The sequence below is a fragment of the Lissotriton helveticus genome, chromosome 9, assembly GCF_964261635.1.
Source record: "Lissotriton helveticus chromosome 9, aLisHel1.1, whole genome shotgun sequence".
Classification (NCBI taxonomy): domain Eukaryota; kingdom Metazoa; phylum Chordata; class Amphibia; order Caudata; family Salamandridae; genus Lissotriton; species Lissotriton helveticus.
In genome coordinates this window covers 723,790,469-723,811,569 of record NC_136070.1, presented here as the reverse complement: position 1 = coordinate 723,811,569, position 21,101 = coordinate 723,790,469, and the positions used below count along the sequence as shown (strand labels likewise).

The window sequence follows — 21,101 nt, the reverse complement described above, 5'->3', positions numbered from 1 at the left end:
AGCGCCACCATGTGGTGGACTGTTCTAAGTATGGTGTTGACAATTAGGTGCTTGTGCTGAGCACCAGAAACCAATTAAGTGCTAGTTCTGAGCACCGGAAAGCCCGGCTCAATTTAAGTAGTGGCTCTGGCCTTGGGTCGTCAGTGATGGTCTGTCAACGCAAACTTGTGAATTACATCTGGCACTGGGGAAACAGGTTTACTCAACTTCTACTTTTACATGACTTTAAATGGTTTGTACTCTATTCTAGGCCCCCAAAACAAAATAGTCTTTTCGTTTGTTTTTTATGAGTTGATGTGTGGTTTAATGTGAATTTACAAGTATTCTCAGGCCTCTCTATGCACAAGGATTATTTTCACCACAGAATTAAGAAATAGAACCCAACAAATAAATTGAAATCAAAATGAGCGATCGTTGGCCTGCTCCTGTAGTGTGGAGCAACCTTCAATGTCACCTGGCTGAGGGGCTGCTAAATCAGGGGTTTACAATGCTGGAACCAATGGCGAGTGCACTAGTTTTAATCCAGGTACTTCCACAAGTGTAAAAAGAGCAGGTAATAACTAGTTTAGACAAGTAAAAGGTTCACTCATTTACTGTAGCACTCCAATTAGTGAATGCTGAATAAGGCCCCACATTTTTAGGTCTCGCCTAAGCCATCGCGTTGGCGATGCTTTGGCGAGATATTAAGTGAAGGCTTTCAAAAGAGCTCCCAAAGGCTTTCCAGGCGGATTGCCTACAGTGCATGTATGCGGGCACGTGCACATCGCACACCATTTGGAAGCCTGTGAGCCTCTCTCCGCACTCATGCTGGTTTGCTTGCAGCCGGCATCAGACTTCAAACACTTCAAAGGAATCCGCTCCCCCGCCCCTGCCATTTCTGGCTTTGCTTGCTGAAGGCTGTCATGCCCAAGATCACACCGACTGTCAGTCGAGTAAACGTAAATTAGATTCTAGTTCTTCAGGACAGTTTCCAACTGATAAATGCCTTTTAAACGCATATACACAAAACACTGTGATGCCATTAATGCCAGATTTAAGGAAATAATTGTATTTTGAACCCATCTCCGTTTGCATTGGCCTAGGCCTCTCTACTTGTTGCAGCAGTGTCTTTCACTTTCGCGTCCGGCCGCTTTGATGTTGTTTTGTTTACCATGTGCCAGAGCTGATCACCCCTCTGCAGTAGGCCCACCGTCTACATAAACATCCACATGTGTCAAAGGCCTAATGCGCAATTTTTCCAGTCATACCAAGGCGGTCATGCCTAAGATCACACCGACTGTCAGTCGAGCAAACGCAAATTAGATTCTAGTTCTTCAGGACAGTTTCCAACTGATAAATGCCTTTTAAATGCATATACACAAAACACCGTGATGCCATTAATGCCAGATTAGAGGAAATAATTGTATTTTGAACCCATCTCTGTTTGTATTGGACTAGGCCTCTCTACTTGATGCAGCAGTGTCTTTCACTTTCGCGGCTGGCCGCTTTGATGTTGTTTTGTTTGGTAGGCAGACAAAATATCAACTTTTAAATATCGACATACAATAATGTCGATGTTTAAATATCGAAAGGACATAATATAGAAGGTAAGTTATATCGATATGTTTAATATCGAAGTTAGTAATATCTGTTTCTAATATCGATGTTAGTAATATCTATGTTACTAATATCGATGTTACTAATATCGATGTTAGTATTATCGATGTTACTAATATCGATTTTTGTATGATTTTTATGTATATTATCATGTATTTATTACGTATTTAATTTTTATTTATGTAATTTAAGTACATTTTGTATTTTAGTACCGTAGAGGGTTCTGGGTTTATAGGGGAATAGGGTAGGAAGTAATTTAATTATAGTAAATTAATTATTAATTATTAGGAATTATAAATTAATTTTAATTAATTGGTAATTCATTTTAATTAATTGATTAATTGATAATTATGTTCTGTAGCGGGTTATGGGTTTATATGGGAATAGGGTGGGAAGTAATTTAAATGTAATTAAGTAATAATTTATTTTAATTCATTGTTTTGTAAATTATATTATTGTTAATTATTAATTTGTAATTTATTATTATTAATTGGTATTTATTATTAATTCATTTTTACTTAATTATTTATTGCTAAGCATGTTTTTAATAATGATGTATTGGTATTTGTAAATAGTTTATATTTATTTAATAATTCATTTTTGTATTATTTTAAATTATTCAATTAATTTATAAGTATGTTATTTTTACCTTCTACGCTATCCAACACTTTTCCTACTGTTGCACTCTCTGGAGTGGGAATAGTAATTTTTACCTCCACGCTATCCAACACTTTCCCTACTGTTGCACTCTCTGGAGTGGGAATAGTAATTTTTACCCCTAAGCTATCCAACACTTTCCCTACTGTTGCACTCTCTGGAGTTGGAATAGTAATTTTTACCCCTACGCTATCCAACACTTTCCCTACTGATGGAGTGGGAATAGTAATTTTTACCCCTACGCTATCCAACACTTTCCTTATTGTTGCACTCTCTGGAGTTGGAATAGTAATTTTTACTCCTACGCTATCCAACACTTTCCCTACTGTTGCACTTTCTGGAGTTGGAATAGTAATTTTTACCGCTACGCTATCCAATACTTTCCCTACTGTTGCACTCTCTGGAGTTGGAATAGTAATTTTTACCCCTATGCTATCCAACACTTTCCCTACTGTTGCACTCTCCGGAGTGGGAATAGTAATTTTTACCCCCATGCTATCCAACACTTTCCCTACTGTTGCACTCTCTGGAGTTGGAATAGTAATTTTTACCCCTACGCTATCCAACACTTTCCCTACTGTTGCACTTTCTGGAGTTGGAATAGTAATTTTTACCCCTACGCTATCCAACACTTTCCCTACTGTTGCACTCTCTGGAGTTGGAATAGTAATTTTTACCCCTACGCTATCCAACACTTACCCTACTGTTGCACTCTCTGGTGTTGGAATAGTAATTTTTACCCCTACGCTATCCAACACTTTCCCTACTGTTGCACTCTCTGGAGTTAGATTAGTAATTTTTACCCCTACGCTATCCAACACTTTTCCTACTTTTGCACTAACTGGAGTTGGAATAGTAATTTTTACCCCTAGGCTATCCAACACTTTCCCTACTGTTGCACTAACTGGAGTTGGGATAGTAATTTTTACCTCTATGCTATCCAACACTTTCCCTACTGTTGCACTCTCTGGAGTTGGAATAGTAATTTTTACCCCTACGCTATCCAACACTTTCCCTACTGTTGCACTCTCTGGAGTTGGAATAGTAATTTTTACACCTCCGCTATCCAACATTTTCCTTACTGTTGTTTTTTTGGGAGTTGGAAGAGTATTTTATTCCCTCTGTTACTTAATATTTTTTGTATTGTTTTAGTTAATGTAGTATATAATGAATTAAGAAATATGAAAAATATATATATATTTTTTAATTTGTTTTGAATAATTATTTAATTTTTATTTATGTTATTATTTTATGTGTATAGATGAATTTGCAATATATAATATTTGTAATTATTTATAAGTTATTACAATAAATATTACAACTGATTATTAAGTATATATATTATATATTATATTTATATGTTTAATTATTTTTTATTACATTATGTATTACTTATTAATTTTAAATAATATAATATATTTTGTACTATGTTTCTTATATTTTTAAGTATTTTTAAATTAATTTTACATCTTTTTTTATTAAAAAAACAATATGTTTTAAAAAAACAATATTTTTGACATCAATATTTTTTTTTCGAAATTTTTGTACTTACCTTTTTGTAGATAGGATGTCGATATTGTTGACATCGATATTATTGCTCCGATATTTTTGTAGGTCGATATTTTGTCTTTCTAAATTTTGTCATAGATTATGTTTACCATGTGCCAGAGCCGGTAATAAACAGTGCCTACTCCTCTGCAATAACATTTTTATAAACAGTTTTGTGTCTATTTGACAATGTACTGTGCAAAACTGTTCAGTTTTAGTCAAATTAATGCCGTAATATTAACACGTGCAAAAGCTTAAATTAGGGCGGGGTCTTCCGGTACGCTTAATTCTGTATTTACACTTTTTTTCTAGAAACATTGCACACATGCTTGTTTGGCCTCCTTTTTTATTTACAAAATTACATATAACCAATAAGGCTTATACATATACAAAGCATCCTGCCTTTAAAATTTCCTTTTGCAACCCCGCTCCTTTACAGTTCTTGCAGGCATACGCAGCACACTTCACCCACTTGCAATAAACCTCACTTCACCAAACGCCAAACTTTCCTACAAATGTAATCACGGCCTCAGGCGCTCCTACTAACATAAATTAACAAGTCGTTGTCACAAAGCTTCACAGGAAAGACCAGCGACGCCATATGGACAGCAGGCAGCCACAACCACTACTCTTTTCCTACCATGTTTTTCTCCCGTCAGTGATTTGTTCCTCATACGTAGGCTTTCCTGTTTTCAGTTTCTATTTTTGGTAAATTCTGGTGGGGTTTTTTCAGTTTTTTTAATACCTTAAAAAACTGTGTTTATCAGTGGTTACACATTTTCGTGCCATTAAAAACAACAGAAACAGTGTTTTTCCGGTGTTTATGGAATTTTAATTTAATTTTAATTATTGCCTGCTTTCTGCACTGATAGTGCATGTGTATAGGTAGCGTATGCACAGGGTATATAAGGTCCAAATACATCTTTCCTGCCCCAGAATGGACTACAAAGTTAATAGCATTCTTCATTAACTTTGCAGACTGTAAAGATGCTTTCAGTATACCATCTAGCAAGTGACAAGAATCTCTTACAGGGAAGCACTTCAGCTCAGGTATCAATTTTGACAGACCAGCATACATTTTTCTATATGTAGCTGAATTACTGCAAATACAAACAATATCACTCCAATATTTATTGAACTTGGATGGAATTTTTTTCAGCAGCATTCCAAGTGACACTGCGTTCCATGTTTACCAAACACCTGGTGTCATGTTTTCACCACTATCTCAGATGCTTGGTGACAACATTCTTTTCACATATACCTGTCACTACATCTTGCATTGAATGTTTAAAGACTCTGGTGTTTGGCAATTCACTTACAATCAATACTGACTCACTAGAAAAGGGGGCTGATGTATCAAAGGATTTCACCCATTCTCTGTCTCTGGGTAAATGTGATGGTACATATTAGGAAAGATTCTTATGAAACCAGCCATTTTACCTATTAGTGAAATTAAATGTAGCCAACATTTTAAATCTGACTTTTATATTTCCAGATTCTCGACAGTTTAATAAAATAACTAAATTACACCTAAAACATGCTTCTAAACACTGCATCTTTAGACTGAAGACCACACAACTAAAAAAAGCAGACGGAAGAAGAGACAATGTTTTACTGACATCCCTGAACAACAAAATTCAAGCAGAATAATGTTAGCCCAGTCTTTCTTGATGCTACCTTGTATGACAGTTACATTGTATTGGCCTCTTCAGGAAGAAATAAAAATGACTCTTTCACTCATCTTTTCCTTTCCATGAATGGCACTTAGTTTGTGGTTGCAAAGGTGTTTTTTCAGTGTTTATATGTTTACACCAGTGATGGCCATTTTCCTTATGGTGGGGTTTTATCAGTTATTATAGGTTTAAACCTAAAACCAGTTAGCCTACTCATACGTTTCCTTCCAATCTGGCCATATCTTTCCACACAACTTAAAGCACTTTCTATAACATCCTCCTGTGTCCCATACCTTTTCTCTTCCCTCAAACCCCTATTTCCCCTTAAACTCTCCATTTTTTTTAAACAAAAACTCTCCAGTTCTCCTTTCTTGTTTGTTTGTTCTTATTCCCCCCACCCCCTTATGTTACAACTGCTTTTAATACAACACAAATCATCCACCAAAGCCATAATATCATGGCATGCAGAGGACTTTCCCGATTAGGCTACAAACAGGGCTGTTTCGTGTAAAGGACATGTTTTATTGACTGACTCTCCCACTCTCTCACTGACTGACTGACTCACTCTCACTAACCAACTCACTCTCACTGACAGACTCTCCCACTCTCACTGACTGACTCTCCCACTCTCTCACTCACTCACTCTCTATAACAGACTCTCACTGACAGACTCTCACTGACAGACTCTCACTGACAGACTAGCTCACTCACTCTCACTGACAGATTCTCACTGACTCACGCTCACTAACAGACTCTTACTGACGGACTCTCCCACTCTCTCACTAACTGACTCTCTCTCACTCACGTACTGACTAACTCACTCTCACTGAAAGACTCTCACTGACAGATTCTCCCATTCTCTCTCACTCACTGACTGACTGACTCTCACTCACTGACTCACTCACTCTCACTCACTGACTCACTCTCACTCAGACTGACTCACTCTCACTAACTCTCACCCTCTCTCACTAACTGACTCTCCCACTCTCTCTCGCTGACTGACTCACTCTCACTGACAGACTCTCACTGACAGACTGTCCCACTCCCTGACTGACTCTCCCACTCACTCTCAACCACTGACTCACTCACTCACTCTCAACACAACACATATTGCATTACAAATGCAATAGGTGTCACATTTGCGAAGGTTTAAGCTATTGGCATTGTAAATAACAATGCTATTAATTTATCAATTTTCAAAACCAACACATAAATAAAAAATGTGTCATTTACAATGCCAATAGCGCAAACTTTCCTAATGCGAGACCTATTGCATTGCAAATGCTTGTTCAAATTCTCTCCAAACGTCCCACCTGTGTGATGTTAATTGTTAAATAAGTGTTTTCATAGATTCTCTGTTGCTGGATTATTTTGTTTTCAAATGGTACTCATCTGATGTCAAATCAGCGGAGCCATTTCCCACAAAAATCTCTCTAGTGCAGTGCTTCCCAAACCTTTTAGAACCACAACCCACTTTTTAGAACAACAAACTTTCGCGACTCACCCAACTTTAAAGGAAATGAGGCAGATGATTTATTAACATACATAAAGCATCATGTGGTGGCACATTGTCATTTACAGATAGCACATTTTCTATTGAAACGGCCACTGCATTTGCACAGACACACAGTTTTACTGATAAAACTGTATAGTACTGTAGTCGATAAAAGGTTATCCAGTCCAAGTAGTTTCTTCATGTAGGTTTATTTAAGGTAAGAAGTTAAACAGAGCCCCACCAAGAGCAGCCTCCCTGCTGCTCAGCCCATCGCTAACTGACTTACACACTCACCAACATTCCACTCTTCAACATTCTCTCATCACAGTCACACTGCACCGGCTGAGCAGCAGGTATAACATGCACACAAATGATAATGTGTGGAAATGGGGTTTCAGTGAATGTTATTTGTGCATCACCAAGTTAAGTGTCTTGATTTGTTCTGATCCTGTTAAAATCTTCGGTTCCATCACATTTCAGAATTACAGAAAAAAGTGCTTCATTTTTGCTTTCTTAAATGCTGAATGTGTACAGTTCACTTACATTTGTTGTATGGTGTAAAAAAAAATGGATACTACAGCCTTTCATTTTACACTCCTGTACCCCAGCAAAATGGACGCATAATTGACTTCACTTTTCTTTCTCTGACCACAAAAAGTGAGGGGAGTTTGTAAACACCAGTCCCTATATTAAAAAACATAAGCAGAAAGTTGTCAGAACACATAGGCTGCCATTTGACCTCTGTCTTTTAAGTGCAGCGAAAGATAAATGGAGAATTTAAAGGCATATTTATTTACTGCTTGGATTTTTACGCTCCACGAAAAATTAACTACAGTGCTGCAGTTATTATTCCCTGTTGTCCCCAGTGATGCCCAGACTGGAAATCATGAATTTAGGCATAAGGGACTGCCCTTGTTTCAATTCCCTTTTCTTAGTTTACGTTTTTGTTGGATTTGTTTTGCTTTCTGGCAAAAAGCAAAGCACTTGACTAAATATGTTTCAAAGCAACTGATTGCAGGTTCATAGTACCCATTCAAGAACATGTTAGCATGTTACTAATTAAATAACTGTGCCCCTCTCTCTTTCCTCAGTTTATGGAACTGCTCGCTCAATAGCCCTATCCATACAGGATTACATACACTTCATGGCATCTTTATGTAGAAAGATAAGTTATGAGTCATAATAGCTGTTATTTTTTCGATCGCTTTGGAGGATTCATCCCCTTTCTACATGCCTAGACTGCGGCATTATGGACTTGGCTACACGCTCATGTTATGCCCCTCAAAGCTCCTTTATTTCTGCACCCATGTCTGTCCATTCTATGCCGCCTGGCCACACTCACTCAATGATGTACTCGAAGGCATTCTCCTCCTTGGCCTATGTGCCAGGGCCGTCACTATATGCATTGTGTGGTGTATAGAACTCAGCCCATGTCCATGTCAAGTTTAAGATCCCTGTGTCCCTCCTTAGCCTGTTCAATCCAACAGAAAGGTTGCCTGTTTTGAGAAAGAACGACTTAATTATGTACCTCTCCAATGTAAACAAATGTATTGCATTGCGTTGCAAAGTGGTAGAAAGGTGACATATTGGTATGCTGTAAAACATACATTAATAAGTAAATTAACATCCCTTTTCTGTCTGTCTATCACTATTTGCTGTTTGTAATCCTGGCTGATGAGTTTTGTGTCTCCTGACTAATTAACATGTAATAGGCAGCTGGTCGTCACCGGTTAAAACGGTAACTTATGCAAATGATCTTGTGCTGTCAATAAGATTCCTATACGTTTACATCACTTGTTAAAATCACTAGATATGAGCCATTCAATGTCCGTCAATCTTGGCGAAATTTAACTAATGTCTCCCAGCACAGTAAACAAACAGTTCTGCAGGTCTATCGCAGGAAGCAAAACTGATTGCCCAATATAACAGTCGATGAAAAGCTATACAACTTTATAAATAAATATTATGGAGGCACACATGAATAAACGTCCTTCAAGCAGCTCTTGAGTCTGGAGGCATTAAAATACTTGTTTATCTCTTTCTAGAGCAAAATTGCCCTAATCTGTTTTTACGTGCTTTTTCCGATTTAGCTAAACTCCTTGTTGTGTTATATTGCTACATTATGTGGACAAATCCCAATAAAAAAACAATGGTGGCGAATTCTTTAAAACAGATCTGCAACATTAGTAACAGCAGGCCACAGGAAAGGGTACAAGTTGAGGTGAGGCAGCTGGCAGCAGCCGCAGTTCACGATGAAGGATGTGTGTTAAAATGTGTTTTTGCCCCAAAAACAATCCCAAATTAAGGGCTTTATTACGAGTTTGCCAGTCCACGGACTGCCAGATTTGCAGGGGTGCAGTAATGGCGGTCTTCCAACCGCCACATTACGACCAGGGCGTTTGGCCATCCTGGCACCACCAGAACCTCTGATCCCTGGCGGTAGAGCAGTGGTCTTGAGGCCTCAATATGCTTGATGGGGCTGCTGCGGCCCCGCCAAGCATATTACGAGTTTCTTCACTGCCACACTTTTCATGGCAGTAGGACCCCCATGATAAGTGTGGCAGTGAGGAAACAAAGGGGGCCTTACAGAGCCCCTTGTCCCTCACTCCATGTGGATGCACACAGGGGGCTCATCATGTGACCCCCTGTGTACATGCACACCAGTACCTGCACCACATGGACTGCAGCATTTTGTAACTCATTTCTTTTCTTCTTTTTTGGTCAGCATGTGCCAACTTCACTCCCGCTTCGTATGTTTGACCTTCCCATGGAGCACAGCTCAAGTATTGCTTCCTTTCAGTGCTGTGTGAGCTTCCACTGTTTGCGTGCTTTCAGAGGTACTTTTAATTTTTGTAGCTGTAGCACTCCCTAAGAGTGCATGTTGTCAGGCCGTCTACCACCTACCCTCCCGCTCTGCATTTTTTTCACTGTGTTGTTTTCCATGTTGATGTTGGCAGTTGTTTTTCGTTCATTTCTTGCCCCACTATTATTTGGCTTGTCATTTCTTGGTCCACTATTGCTACCCTGTTGTTGTAGCTTGCCCTATCCTTTCTTGCTTGGTTGTCATTGTTGCCCATCATTGTTGATCGACGTTGTTGCCAGTTGTTGTTTGCTCATCCTCCACTGCTTTCTTGCTTGCCCCCCTCCAGCTCGCCACCATCCTTTGTTCTTGCTTGCCTCACCCCCTCCCGCTTTGTTGCTTGCCTCATCTTCCTCATCTCCTCCCGCCAGGAAAACCAAGCATTGGCAAAGCCAGTAGGTCTCACCTATGCAAAACCTATTGGCTTTGGGACTGTTTATTGCCATGTTGTACCGCAGCGCAGCTGCTGTGCATCATGGATGAAAGCGAATAAAAAAAGAACCCTGTATAACGTGGTCAGTGTGGATTTGTTGCAGAAAGGTGTGAATTTTCAAACGACAGAGGCCATCCTAGTCAGATCCAGAAGTAGGGCACTATGGTTGTTGGGGTAAGAGTCACCATGTTCCCTTATATGCCATTGCCGCATGCCAAGTACTGTGGTAGGTTTGAGTTTTTTTTGGGTCTGATTCAGATTTAATTCATATCCCCAACATCGACTGTGATAACCATGATGACAACAGCGAGGGAGGCTATCTTCTTCCCCCTTTATGCTGAGATAGTGGCAACTACTTAGCCCTCCAGAACGACAGTGGCTTAGATACCTGTCCTGAGGTAGAACCCCCAAAGAAGAATTCATGCCTCCCCTACGCAAGAAAGAGGGTTTCCTTTACCAGTGAAGGAGAATAAAGCTAACCTCACATAAATCCAGCAAAGGGTATCTCCTGCAGTGGAGCCATTACTCCCTTTATGTGAAACACTGATAGATCTGATTTTGAACACTGATAGATCTGATTTTGATTGCCTGGAGTAGGTCACTTTCTGTGGTGAACCCCCAGGTCAGTGTCAATTGACCGACTCCTGGTACCCAAAGTTTTTTTAACAGCTCACCCCTCTTTGCTTAGTCTTGTCATTCAGGCTTCCTCCTCTTCGAAACAGAAACTGAACTATTTTCCCTCTTCTACAGTTATGAAGACAAAAGAATTACTGCAATGGGGAACAACGTATTTTCTTTAGGGAGCCTTGCCATTTGCCCCACCAAAGTGATTTGTCTTCCTGTCCCTTACTCTCAAGCTGGGAAATGGCCAAATGGTCATCTTGAACCTCACAGACCATATTTGGGACCATATTGCTCATTTTGTGCAGGATCGGGAAGACGCAGCCAAACAGATGCTCTGCTGAGGCCTAGATATGGTCAAGTTAGTGGTACATTTCATGGGCTTCTCTGTAACCATCCACCTCCCTGCCTGGACATTTCCCAGTGGTTTTTCGGGTGAAATCCATTTGGGTAGTCTGTTATGCAGGATTCCCCTGCTTGCCAATTTCACCAACAGTACCGCAAGTTCAGTGGATAATCCAGTGATTTGCCTTTTCAGTGGCATCAGACTTCTGACCCAGTAGAGCAGCAAAGTGCGTTCTTTTACAGCTACAGGGGGCATGGCAGCTGCAAAGGCCACGGAGGGCAGGCACAACCGTTCTCTTCCTTCTCTTCTCGATCACCTCCTAGAAAAACTGCTCTAACTAGCCTTCAGGGAGCATGTGCAGTCCATAGGGGGTGTATGTCCTTCCATTTACCATGTTGGCAGTCCATCACCACGGACCTTTGAGTCCTACATATTTTTTAACCACGTTTTGCCTACCTATTTTAGAACATGCCTCCTCCTAATCCCTCTTTTGCTTGGGTCATCTGAGATGACCATGCCTGCATTCCTCAGCCAGAGATGTTCGCTGTGTTGAGTAGAGATGTTGTGGAGTTTGTTCCAGTGCACAAGATACTGTCTCTTGTGCTAGTCCGTTTGTAAACAGAGCTTGGAGACTAAATGGTGTGCCGCGACTTACAGGATCCATATTTTCATCTACCAATCCTGCAGTTGCATAGGAGGTATCTGTGTTTTGTGCAGGCCTCCACCCATTATCAACTCGCAGTTTTTCCATTTAGGATAACTTCAGCCCTGAGACTTTACAAATGTCTTTGATTGTGGCACATCTTCACAAGTCAGGGATTTCTGAATTCCTGTAACTCGACACCTGGCTATTGAAGGTGTTAGTGCTGAATTATCTGCATGGAACAATCGTTCTGTTCGTCCACTAGAGGTCACAGTTTTAGCCCTCCCAGTGTCTTCTCTTCAATAGGGCGGTGCTGTACACCAAAAAGCCTTCCTTTCTTCTCAACGGTTTCAAGATATTCAGGCTATGATTTTGATTTTTTCAGGAGGAAGCTCTGGTCCCAGTCCTGAGAGTCATCCTTTGCCTTGTTGGGCCTGCTCCCCTTTTGTTAGTTAGTTCCCTAAGCTCGATGGCACACACAAGGACTTCTGTGTGTTTCTTCTGCTTTCTGTGTGCCGAACTCTGAAGAGTCCTGAAGGACAACAATTGAATTATCCAGGTACCTGCTCAAGGCCTGAGGTGATGGCTGGTGACAGACCGCCTTGCGTGCCAAAAACCCTTCTGCCTTCTACCAGTAGTAGTCACAATAGAAAATGATATATCACTCATGATTGAGGTGGTCATCCTGATCCTTTAGCGATCAGAGACCCATGGGGCCTCATTTATGAAAGCCTTGCGCCACCGATGCGCCACTTTTTCCCATGTTAAAAGTGACGCACCGGCGGCGCATGGCCTTCATAAATAAGGCCCATGGTCTTTTACAGAAAATAAATTATGCATTAATCGCCTTAAGCTTCCGGAGATACGCCTGCCCTCAAAGTGATTCTGCCATCCATCTCTGGTCAGACAGTTTAAGAACTTACTGGCAACACACAGTGATTTGATACATCTACAGATGGGGCGTAGGTTCTTCTTCCTTGCAATTGAAAGTACTGACGCTTTGGTCTTGAGCTCATGGACTCGATATGAGGCTAGTTGTAAGCCATCTGGCTGGCTCTTTGAATGTGCGGCACCACAATCTCAGTCTGCACTATCTTATCAATCACAAGTGTTGTCTTCATCCAGAGGTGGTTTAATCCATTCTCAACCTTTGAGACAATCCATCAGTAGATCTTTTTTGCAGCTGCATCCGGACATGCACAGATGATCTTAATTGCTCCAGACTGACCACAGAGGGTTTGGTACTCGGATCTGGTCAACCTGTCCCTGTAAGTATGCCAGGGTGGTACCTTATACAGCTCTGTGATGCCATGCCCAGGATAGCTCCACAAGCCGATTCCGAGCTGAGGCACCACCTATGGTACAGGAGAGCTGTTTCAATGTTCGCGATCTAGTCTGGCCCATGGAGGGAGATTTTAGGGGTGAGGAAACTACAGTTTGCTAGAGTGTCAACTAGAAAGATTGTAAGTGAAGGTTAGTAACCTGTTCTCAAATACATACTGATTTTAAGTTCAGACTAAAAAGTGTAATGGCACAAATCAAGGAGACTATTCCACATAAGCAGTCTATTCTTCTGTGTGTTATCTAAGCTCATAAGGGAGGTCAATATGTGGCATCCTGGAACGTGGCAGGTCTTAAGAGTAAGCTGGCGTCCAGGGATTGGGGTACCTTTATAGACAACTACATGATAATAGCCATGCAGGAAACTTGGGCCGTTGAACCACAATATAGACCCGGGTATCTCCACTTTGCGATAGCGGCAACACACCCAAACAAAGGAAGACCAGTGGGGGGCTTGACCACTTGGGTCAAACAGGATGACAGATATTCAACTACTCAACTTGAAACCAATTCTAGGGACATACTGGTGGTTAAGTTGAAATCCCCTTTCTTTGGTGAACTTATAGTTTTTAACGTTTATGCTAGGGGGAAACCTGGGGGGAAGACGTCAGAGGTAGTTGAGGCACTGGGCCAGTATGTCAGAACCTCGAGAGGAGGTGCCAACCTACTCATATGCGGTGATTTCAATTGCTCCTTTGAGCCTCTGGATCATAGCGACCTAGAGCTTTCGGAGGAGGAAGATACCTGTTGGCAAATTCCCCCATTAAATCTACCTCCAATAAAAAGGTGGACCCAAGCAGCACTTCAACTTAAGTCTTTTACCCTTGAATGTGGGCTACGAGCAGTCAATGGGAGAACACCAGGGGACAAGCAGGGTCCAACATTTAATAATGGCATGAGTTCAAGTAGAATAGATTATATAATAGTGAATCTTGAACTCTGGTCCTCTGTCTGCGATATGTCCATAATTCAACGACCTGAGAGCGATCATAACCCGCTTAGTCTTGAGATACTGCTCTTTAAGGGCCAAGGAACAATGAATGATGACACAACAGTCGATATTGTTATGACCAATGATACAAGGCGACTAAGATGGGCTGAGTGCCTGGGTGATCCTAATTCTATTTATGAAATGGAGGCTCTGGTCAAAGAAGCAACTGCTGAAATACAGGGACAGTCATCCTATGTAGATTATGACTTCAGGGTAGTTCAGATTCACTCGACTCTTTTTTTTATATTAGGTACATTTTTTAGCATTCAAAAGAAGAAACATTCTGGTAAAGGAAGACGGAAACCCGAGTCATGGTATGACAAAAATTGTAGGTTAGCGTATAAATCTTTAGCCTTAGTGGTACGTTCAACCGACAGGGAGACCATACAGGGAGCCAGAAAACATTATAAAAGGACGCAACTCGAAGCAAAAAAAGCATGGGATAACAAATATTGGGAAGAACTACTAGAAGCAAGTAAGTCCAGAGATATGACGGGTTTCTGGCACCTGGTGAGGTGGGGTAAAGGGAATCAAAAACCACAGCCCGAAAATCATGTCCCTCCTGAACGCTGGACAGAGTATTTCAGGACCCAGTTTGATATGATAATTGTTTCCCACCAACTGCTATGGACCCAATCATTCGTCCACTATCCAACAGCATACTTTTGTTTACTAGGAAAGAAGTTGATTATGCCCTCAATTTAATCCCCAAAGGTAGAGCCCCGGGCCTAGACAAAATTCCAGCTGATCTCTTCTTACATAATAGAGAAGTCTGGGTCCCGTACATTGAACTGTTGGCAAATGCCATCGCAAGAGGCACTGCCTTGCCGGATACATGGCGAGGAGCAGAAATCATACCTATTTACAAAAAGGGGGACCGTACAGATCCAGCCAATTATAGGCCGATAAGCCTCATAGCTTGCATCCAAAAAGTTGTTGCCAGAATGTTACTTCTCAGGATCCAGAACTGGATCGAGGAATCGGGGGTCATGTCTAAGTTACAGGCTGGCTTCCGACCCTCCACCAGCACAGTGGACCAAGTTTTTAGGTTTTCCACAATTTACTGGAAATGGGTGATTTTGGGGGGCGGCACACTCTATGCAGCCTTTGTTGATCGGAAGGCCGCATTTGACCTCGTCCCACGAGATAGGCTGTGGCGTGCGCTTTATGATCAAGGCATGCCACCTGAATTGCTCACAGTCTTGACCAAATTGCACGATGATAACTATGCGCAGGTGAGATGGGGTACCCAGAGCCAGGTGACCGACAGATTCCCAACGGCAAGAGGTGTCCGACAAGGATGTGTTTTGGCACCCACATTATTCACTCTATATATAAACCGGGTCATAGATTATTACAGGGACTCCCATACAGATGCTCCTAAACAGAATGGTATTACGGTTCCTTTGTTAATGTTTGCCGATGATACTCTTCTAGTATCCAAGACCCAGGAAGGGCTTCAGAAATCAATCGGCTGTTTCGAAAAATTCTGTACTGACCATGGGTTATCTGTAAATGTATCTAAGACCAAATTCATGGTCATGCATAAGAATAAGAACATTAGGGGCAGAGTTTTTATGAATGGGGAACTCTTAGAACAGATGAACAGCTTCAGCTATCTGGGCATAATATTAGGTTCTAGGCTTCAGGGCTACATATCTAACCTCTAAGCATGCTCAGTTGACTGGTGTTCTAATAAGAGAGTTCAAGTCCTCAGTCACCAAACCACTGGACCCAGTACTTAAAATCTACGATACAAAAGTTAGATCATCCATGCTATATGGAGCAGAACTCTGGGGGGTTTCTGATATCACAGACTTGCAAATGGCACACAACAAATTTCTTCGCTGTATAACAGGGCTCCCACATTCTACACCTCGTGTACCATTACGCTTGGATTTGGGGAGTAATAGTATACAGGACATTTGCAGGTTCAGACCAATTGCATATTGGAGGAGATTGTGGGTGACGCCTGAACTTTCTCACTATGCGTCAGCTTTGCTGGAAACGCGAAACATGGACACAGGGGGCAAACTCTTATGGTTTAGGAAGGTCAAATCTCTACTCAAGGCCATAGGTATGGGGGAGCTATGGGATAATCCCCAGGAGAGTATATTCCCCTCATAAACTAAGCTAAGAGAAGCGTATTGGGCAATGGTATCACAAGAGGTGTTTCAGTCACATACCGATCCTACGCTCACCAGGGCATTTTTGGAGCTGAAACATCTTCCTTTGTACGAGAGATATTGGGATTTAATTACATCGCCATTTGACAGGAAACTGTTTCATCAGTTCAGGGTTGGGACTCTCCCCCTCAACCCAGTTACCTGCAAATAGTCAACAAGCACAAATGATCACTCGTACCCTTTCTGTATATCACACACGGAAAGCATAGCTCATGTCCTGTTCGAATGCCCAGTGTACAAAGCTCCTCGTCATAAATGGATTAGGTCGATCTGTATCCAAAAGGGGATTCAGACTGGGACAGCAGCACTGAGGATATTTCAGACAGATTGTTCTGACGCTTTTGTGATCGCGACAGCAATATTTCTAAAGTGGATGTGGTCAATCCGTAGTAGTAAATTGAAAGCATTGTAGCCCTTATAAATCTATCATGGTATAAATGTGGAATATTTTTTAACTAATTTTTTATGTTTTTTATCTAAACACATTATTTATGTTTTTACTGGTCAAGATGAAATACCCTGTTTGTGGAAATTATAATCTGTAGATCCTATAGATGTACTTCCTTGTAAATATTAATGTAATTAAATGTATTTTTAAATTTTGTGTCTTTTGTGACTCAAAAGTCGAAATAAAGACTAATTTGAATTGAATTGTTATCTAAGCTCAACATGAATCTGAGCTCTTCTAGATGCTGGTTATTCAGACAACGTTGACAATGTATTACTCCTGCAGAGGTTTAAAAGCAAAGCAATGAAAGTTTTGTCTTTAATGTTTTGAAGAATACAAAGTACTATTGGCTGCCTGATGTTGCATTGTAGGAGATAAATGGTTAACTTCAGGAGGTTTATTTTGGGCCAGGCCTAAGACTGCATAAGCTTGGATGAAGGTCCAGGCTTTGAAAACATCTTTTATTTAAAAAGGACATCGTGAACTACCCTCTAGACCAAATGAAGGAAAGCATGAGACACCCCCTTAATGCAATATCCACTGGGCAAAGGAACCAAAGCATGAAATGGTGACTAGGCAAAATTATGAGCGTTATCAAGTGCTACCTAGGGAAAAAGAAGCGAGTCATGAAATGTAATTGCTTTTATTATGTCATGGTAATTCTTGTTATATGACTCAGATGTTCTCCTGTGCCACTTGAAAGGGTTGTATGACGTTACAACGCATACTTTTACAACGCCTACCTTTACAACGCAATTTTTACACCGCAACATCCACTACAACGCACACCATTACAACGCATGCCATTACAACGAATACTTTAAAACTACCTTTACAACGCATTCCATTACAACGCATACTACATTTACAACGCATACCATTACAACGCATTACATTACATTGCATGTAAGGTAAGTATTGGATAGTGTAGGGGTAAAAATTACTATTCTAACTCCAGGGGGTGCAACAGTAGGGTAGGTTTTGGATAGTGTAGGGGTAAAAATTACTATTCTAACTCCAGGGGGTGCAACAGTAGGGTAAGTGTTGGATGGTAATTTTATGCGTTGTAATGGTATGCATTGTAATAACTGAGTTGTAATGACATGCGTTGTAGTGGTGTGAGATGTAGTGTCATGCGTTGTAATGACTGCGTTGTAAAAACATGCGTTGTAATGGATTTTACGTTGTAAAAGTTGCGTTGTAATGGTAGTGCGTTGTAAAAGTTGCGTTGTAAAGGTTGTTTCCCCTTGAAAGTATTAACATCCCATTCTTTGCTGATACTTTATGGTTGGAAAGAAAGAGGATTTTGTGGAAAAAAAAGCATCAGGTTAAATATTGAAATGGATAAGCATTGAACGTTTGGAAAAGATATGGATGCTTTAGAGCTAATTAGAACTCATAGATTTCCAGTGCATATGTATCCATATTGTTATATTTAAATATGAAGATCTGATTTACATCTTACTACTCTCATTTACTCACTATGTTTCCCTAGAATCTAATTCTGGTGGTTGTGTACTTTTTCCGTCTTCTGCCACAGTTTTGAACTGCTCATAAACTCTAAACTTATTTGTTGCACAAGACCGCTCTTGATTGATCACTTCATCAGATCCGAGGATCCAACCAGTGCAGTAGGTATATGAGTCTTGATCAAACACACATATTTTAATTGAGAAAAGTATTATTTGAAGTGAGGAATTTGCACATAAACTCACAGATATCCAGTCCTATTGTCTAATTGCCATACACCAATTTTAAGCTTCAGGTTTTATCTTGATCTCATGGTCTCTCTTTTTCCCTCTCAGGTGAAAGACTGCCGAAGCCAGACAAAGGCAAGATGCGTTTCCATAAGATTGCCAACGTAAACAAAGCTTTGGACTACATCGCCAGCAAGGGAGTGAAGCTGGTCTCCATTGGTGCTGAGGGTGAGTTAGATTGCTAATTGCAATCGGAAAGGGTTACATTTTTAAGGAGTTACAGGTCTCGTACTTTTGAGTGTCGTTACCTCTGTAACTTAACACATCTATCTATGTTCTACCATGTTTTGTGCAGCCTTTTTGAGTCATTTCAGTAATTTTGAAATCTCTCGAAAGCACCTGCTCAACAGATTATTAAAGTGCAAACTCAATCTCCTAAATGCCACTTGGAGAGATGTAGCTATCTTTTTCCACTCGGCTGAGCACCACTGCTGGTGAGCATCGACTTTTTTGTGAGTCGTCAAGTAAAAAGCACATAGAAGTCATATGGGTAGCTGAGTTCACGCTCGAGCCACATCAGCTAACGCATGCTCCCTACACCACATCGCTGACCATCAAATGTTCTTGAACCTAATCCCCTTCCAGTCCTCTATCTACACCTGTCTGTCGAAACAACAAGGCTAGCTGCTGTTCGCAGTGTTTTCACTAATGCGTGGGACTCGTCGTCCTTTCCCTTTCTTTGCGGGCAGATGCTGTTTTATTAAACCACTGTCGCTGTTCTGCAGCGCTTTCAGCTTCGTTCACTTACATATCAGAGGCAAGTGCTTGGGAATGCTACTGTGACATCCTTAAATGGTTCAGAAAACGTGGGGGTGGACTGATGTTCGAACATTCTGTAGTAGTAGCAGGTATTGATCGGGCACATTATCTAAAAAGCCTTGTACACAAGGTTGCCGTTATTGTGCCTCTTAGCCACGTGGCCCAATTAAGTTTGCTTTAAAAATTTGAGGGACGAAGTGAGCAAAGTCCTGTTGTGGGACGTACGACAGGAACCTAGAAGTGGGACCCAAACACAGCACCAAGTAGGATAGGCAAGAGAATACAAGGACTGACTGGGTGAGACTGAATTAGACTTCACCCTGTTCTCAGCTTTAAATAGCTATGATTTCTGGAACATGGTTTAGATTCAAGGGCACAGTTCGAGCCGTTCTGGATGTCTGGATTGAAATAGGGCCTTGTTAACCATTTGCTATTTGAACAATAAAATAAGACAATGTTGGCCTTCTCTTGAGCCCAGTGTCTTTTGCTTTTCAATTGATACAGCCTTCTGTGTTCCACCATTTCTTTCACAGAGATCGTTGATGGCAACCTGAAGATGACCCTGGGTATGATTTGGACTATCATCCTGCGTTTTGCCATCCAGGACATCTCAGTGGAAGGTGAGTCGATGTTCAGAGGTGAGCCTTGGGTGTGAAGGTGACGTCATTGCTCAGTGCTGAGTGGAATGAATGAGGTCTGAAAAATTGCTCATTTAAAAAAATTGGGGCGGCTTGGTATTTGGATGAATATGGCACACTGGGTCAGGGAAAAATTAGGAATGATTGCTCCTGACATGTCATTATCGATTAATCACATCCTGCTTGATTTGTAGCCTGTGAAAAACCTCTCCTATAATACTTACAATTTTGAAACATGATGTGGCGCCTTTAAAGGGTTCATTCAGGAAGGGCAACAACGTTGGGTCAGTGACCCTTATGATGATTGCCTTTGCCACAGAGATTGTAGGGAAATAGAAATTGTGCACATGGAGTCTCCTCTGGATTTTGCACTTCCTTTCAAATCAAGGCTTTTTCTTTACCACCAACTCTAAATTAGCCACCAAAGACAGCAAGTTAGAAAGCTGGAGGCTGCTGAACAAGAGCAACACCTGGAAGAACAGTAAGTCAATTGTGATAACTGCTGGGAAGCAATACAAAAGAAGACAGTTTGAAGAAAGTGGCCTGATGATCAGATGCACAGGAAGCAGAAGAGACAGTGAAGGATCAATAGTGACAGTGCAAGCATACATAGGAGGGGTAACAGTGAGCATTGTCTAATAGAAGGGAGCTGCATTAGTAGCACAGGATAAGCTTAGGCGGTATGGGATAAAGACAGCGAGGAGCGATTGAGAAGTTGAGGCAGAGAGGTGAGTACTGGTGACTGCCATAGCCCAGCTGTGAAGAAGGAGTCTAGAACAGGCTCTGAGAGAAAACTCCTAGGTCAGAGATACCAAGACTGCAACTGCACAGAACCAGGAAATCAGCTCTGGTAAAGCCACAAAATGGAAGGCTCTGCAAATACTACTGCTTACTAATAATTATAACATTGTTATTGCCGTTATCGGAAACAGAATCTTCAGGTAGTTTGCATGCTCAAGTTATCCTAAATCGCAACAGGTATGGTTTCCTTTGTTTGTTACATTTCATCCTGCCCTTGTCTGAGTTATTCTCCCTGACATACGATGTACAATGCCGTAAAACTGAGCAAATATTGCTGTTTGATATTTTCAGTCCTGGGAGACAGCCAG

General features: G+C 41.0%; 1 protein-coding gene across 1 annotated transcript in view; it reads left to right on the top strand.

The window, feature by feature from the left end:
• ACTN3 (actinin alpha 3) overlaps nt 1-21,101 on the top strand; it is a 189,425-nt gene that overhangs the window by 91,632 nt on the left and 76,692 nt on the right. The window contains exons 3-4 of the mRNA XM_078660833.1: nt 18,644-18,763; nt 19,888-19,974. Of these exons, the coding sequence (XP_078516959.1) occupies nt 18,644-18,763; nt 19,888-19,974 (207 nt within the window). The remainder of the gene's footprint in view (nt 1-18,643; nt 18,764-19,887; nt 19,975-21,101) is intronic.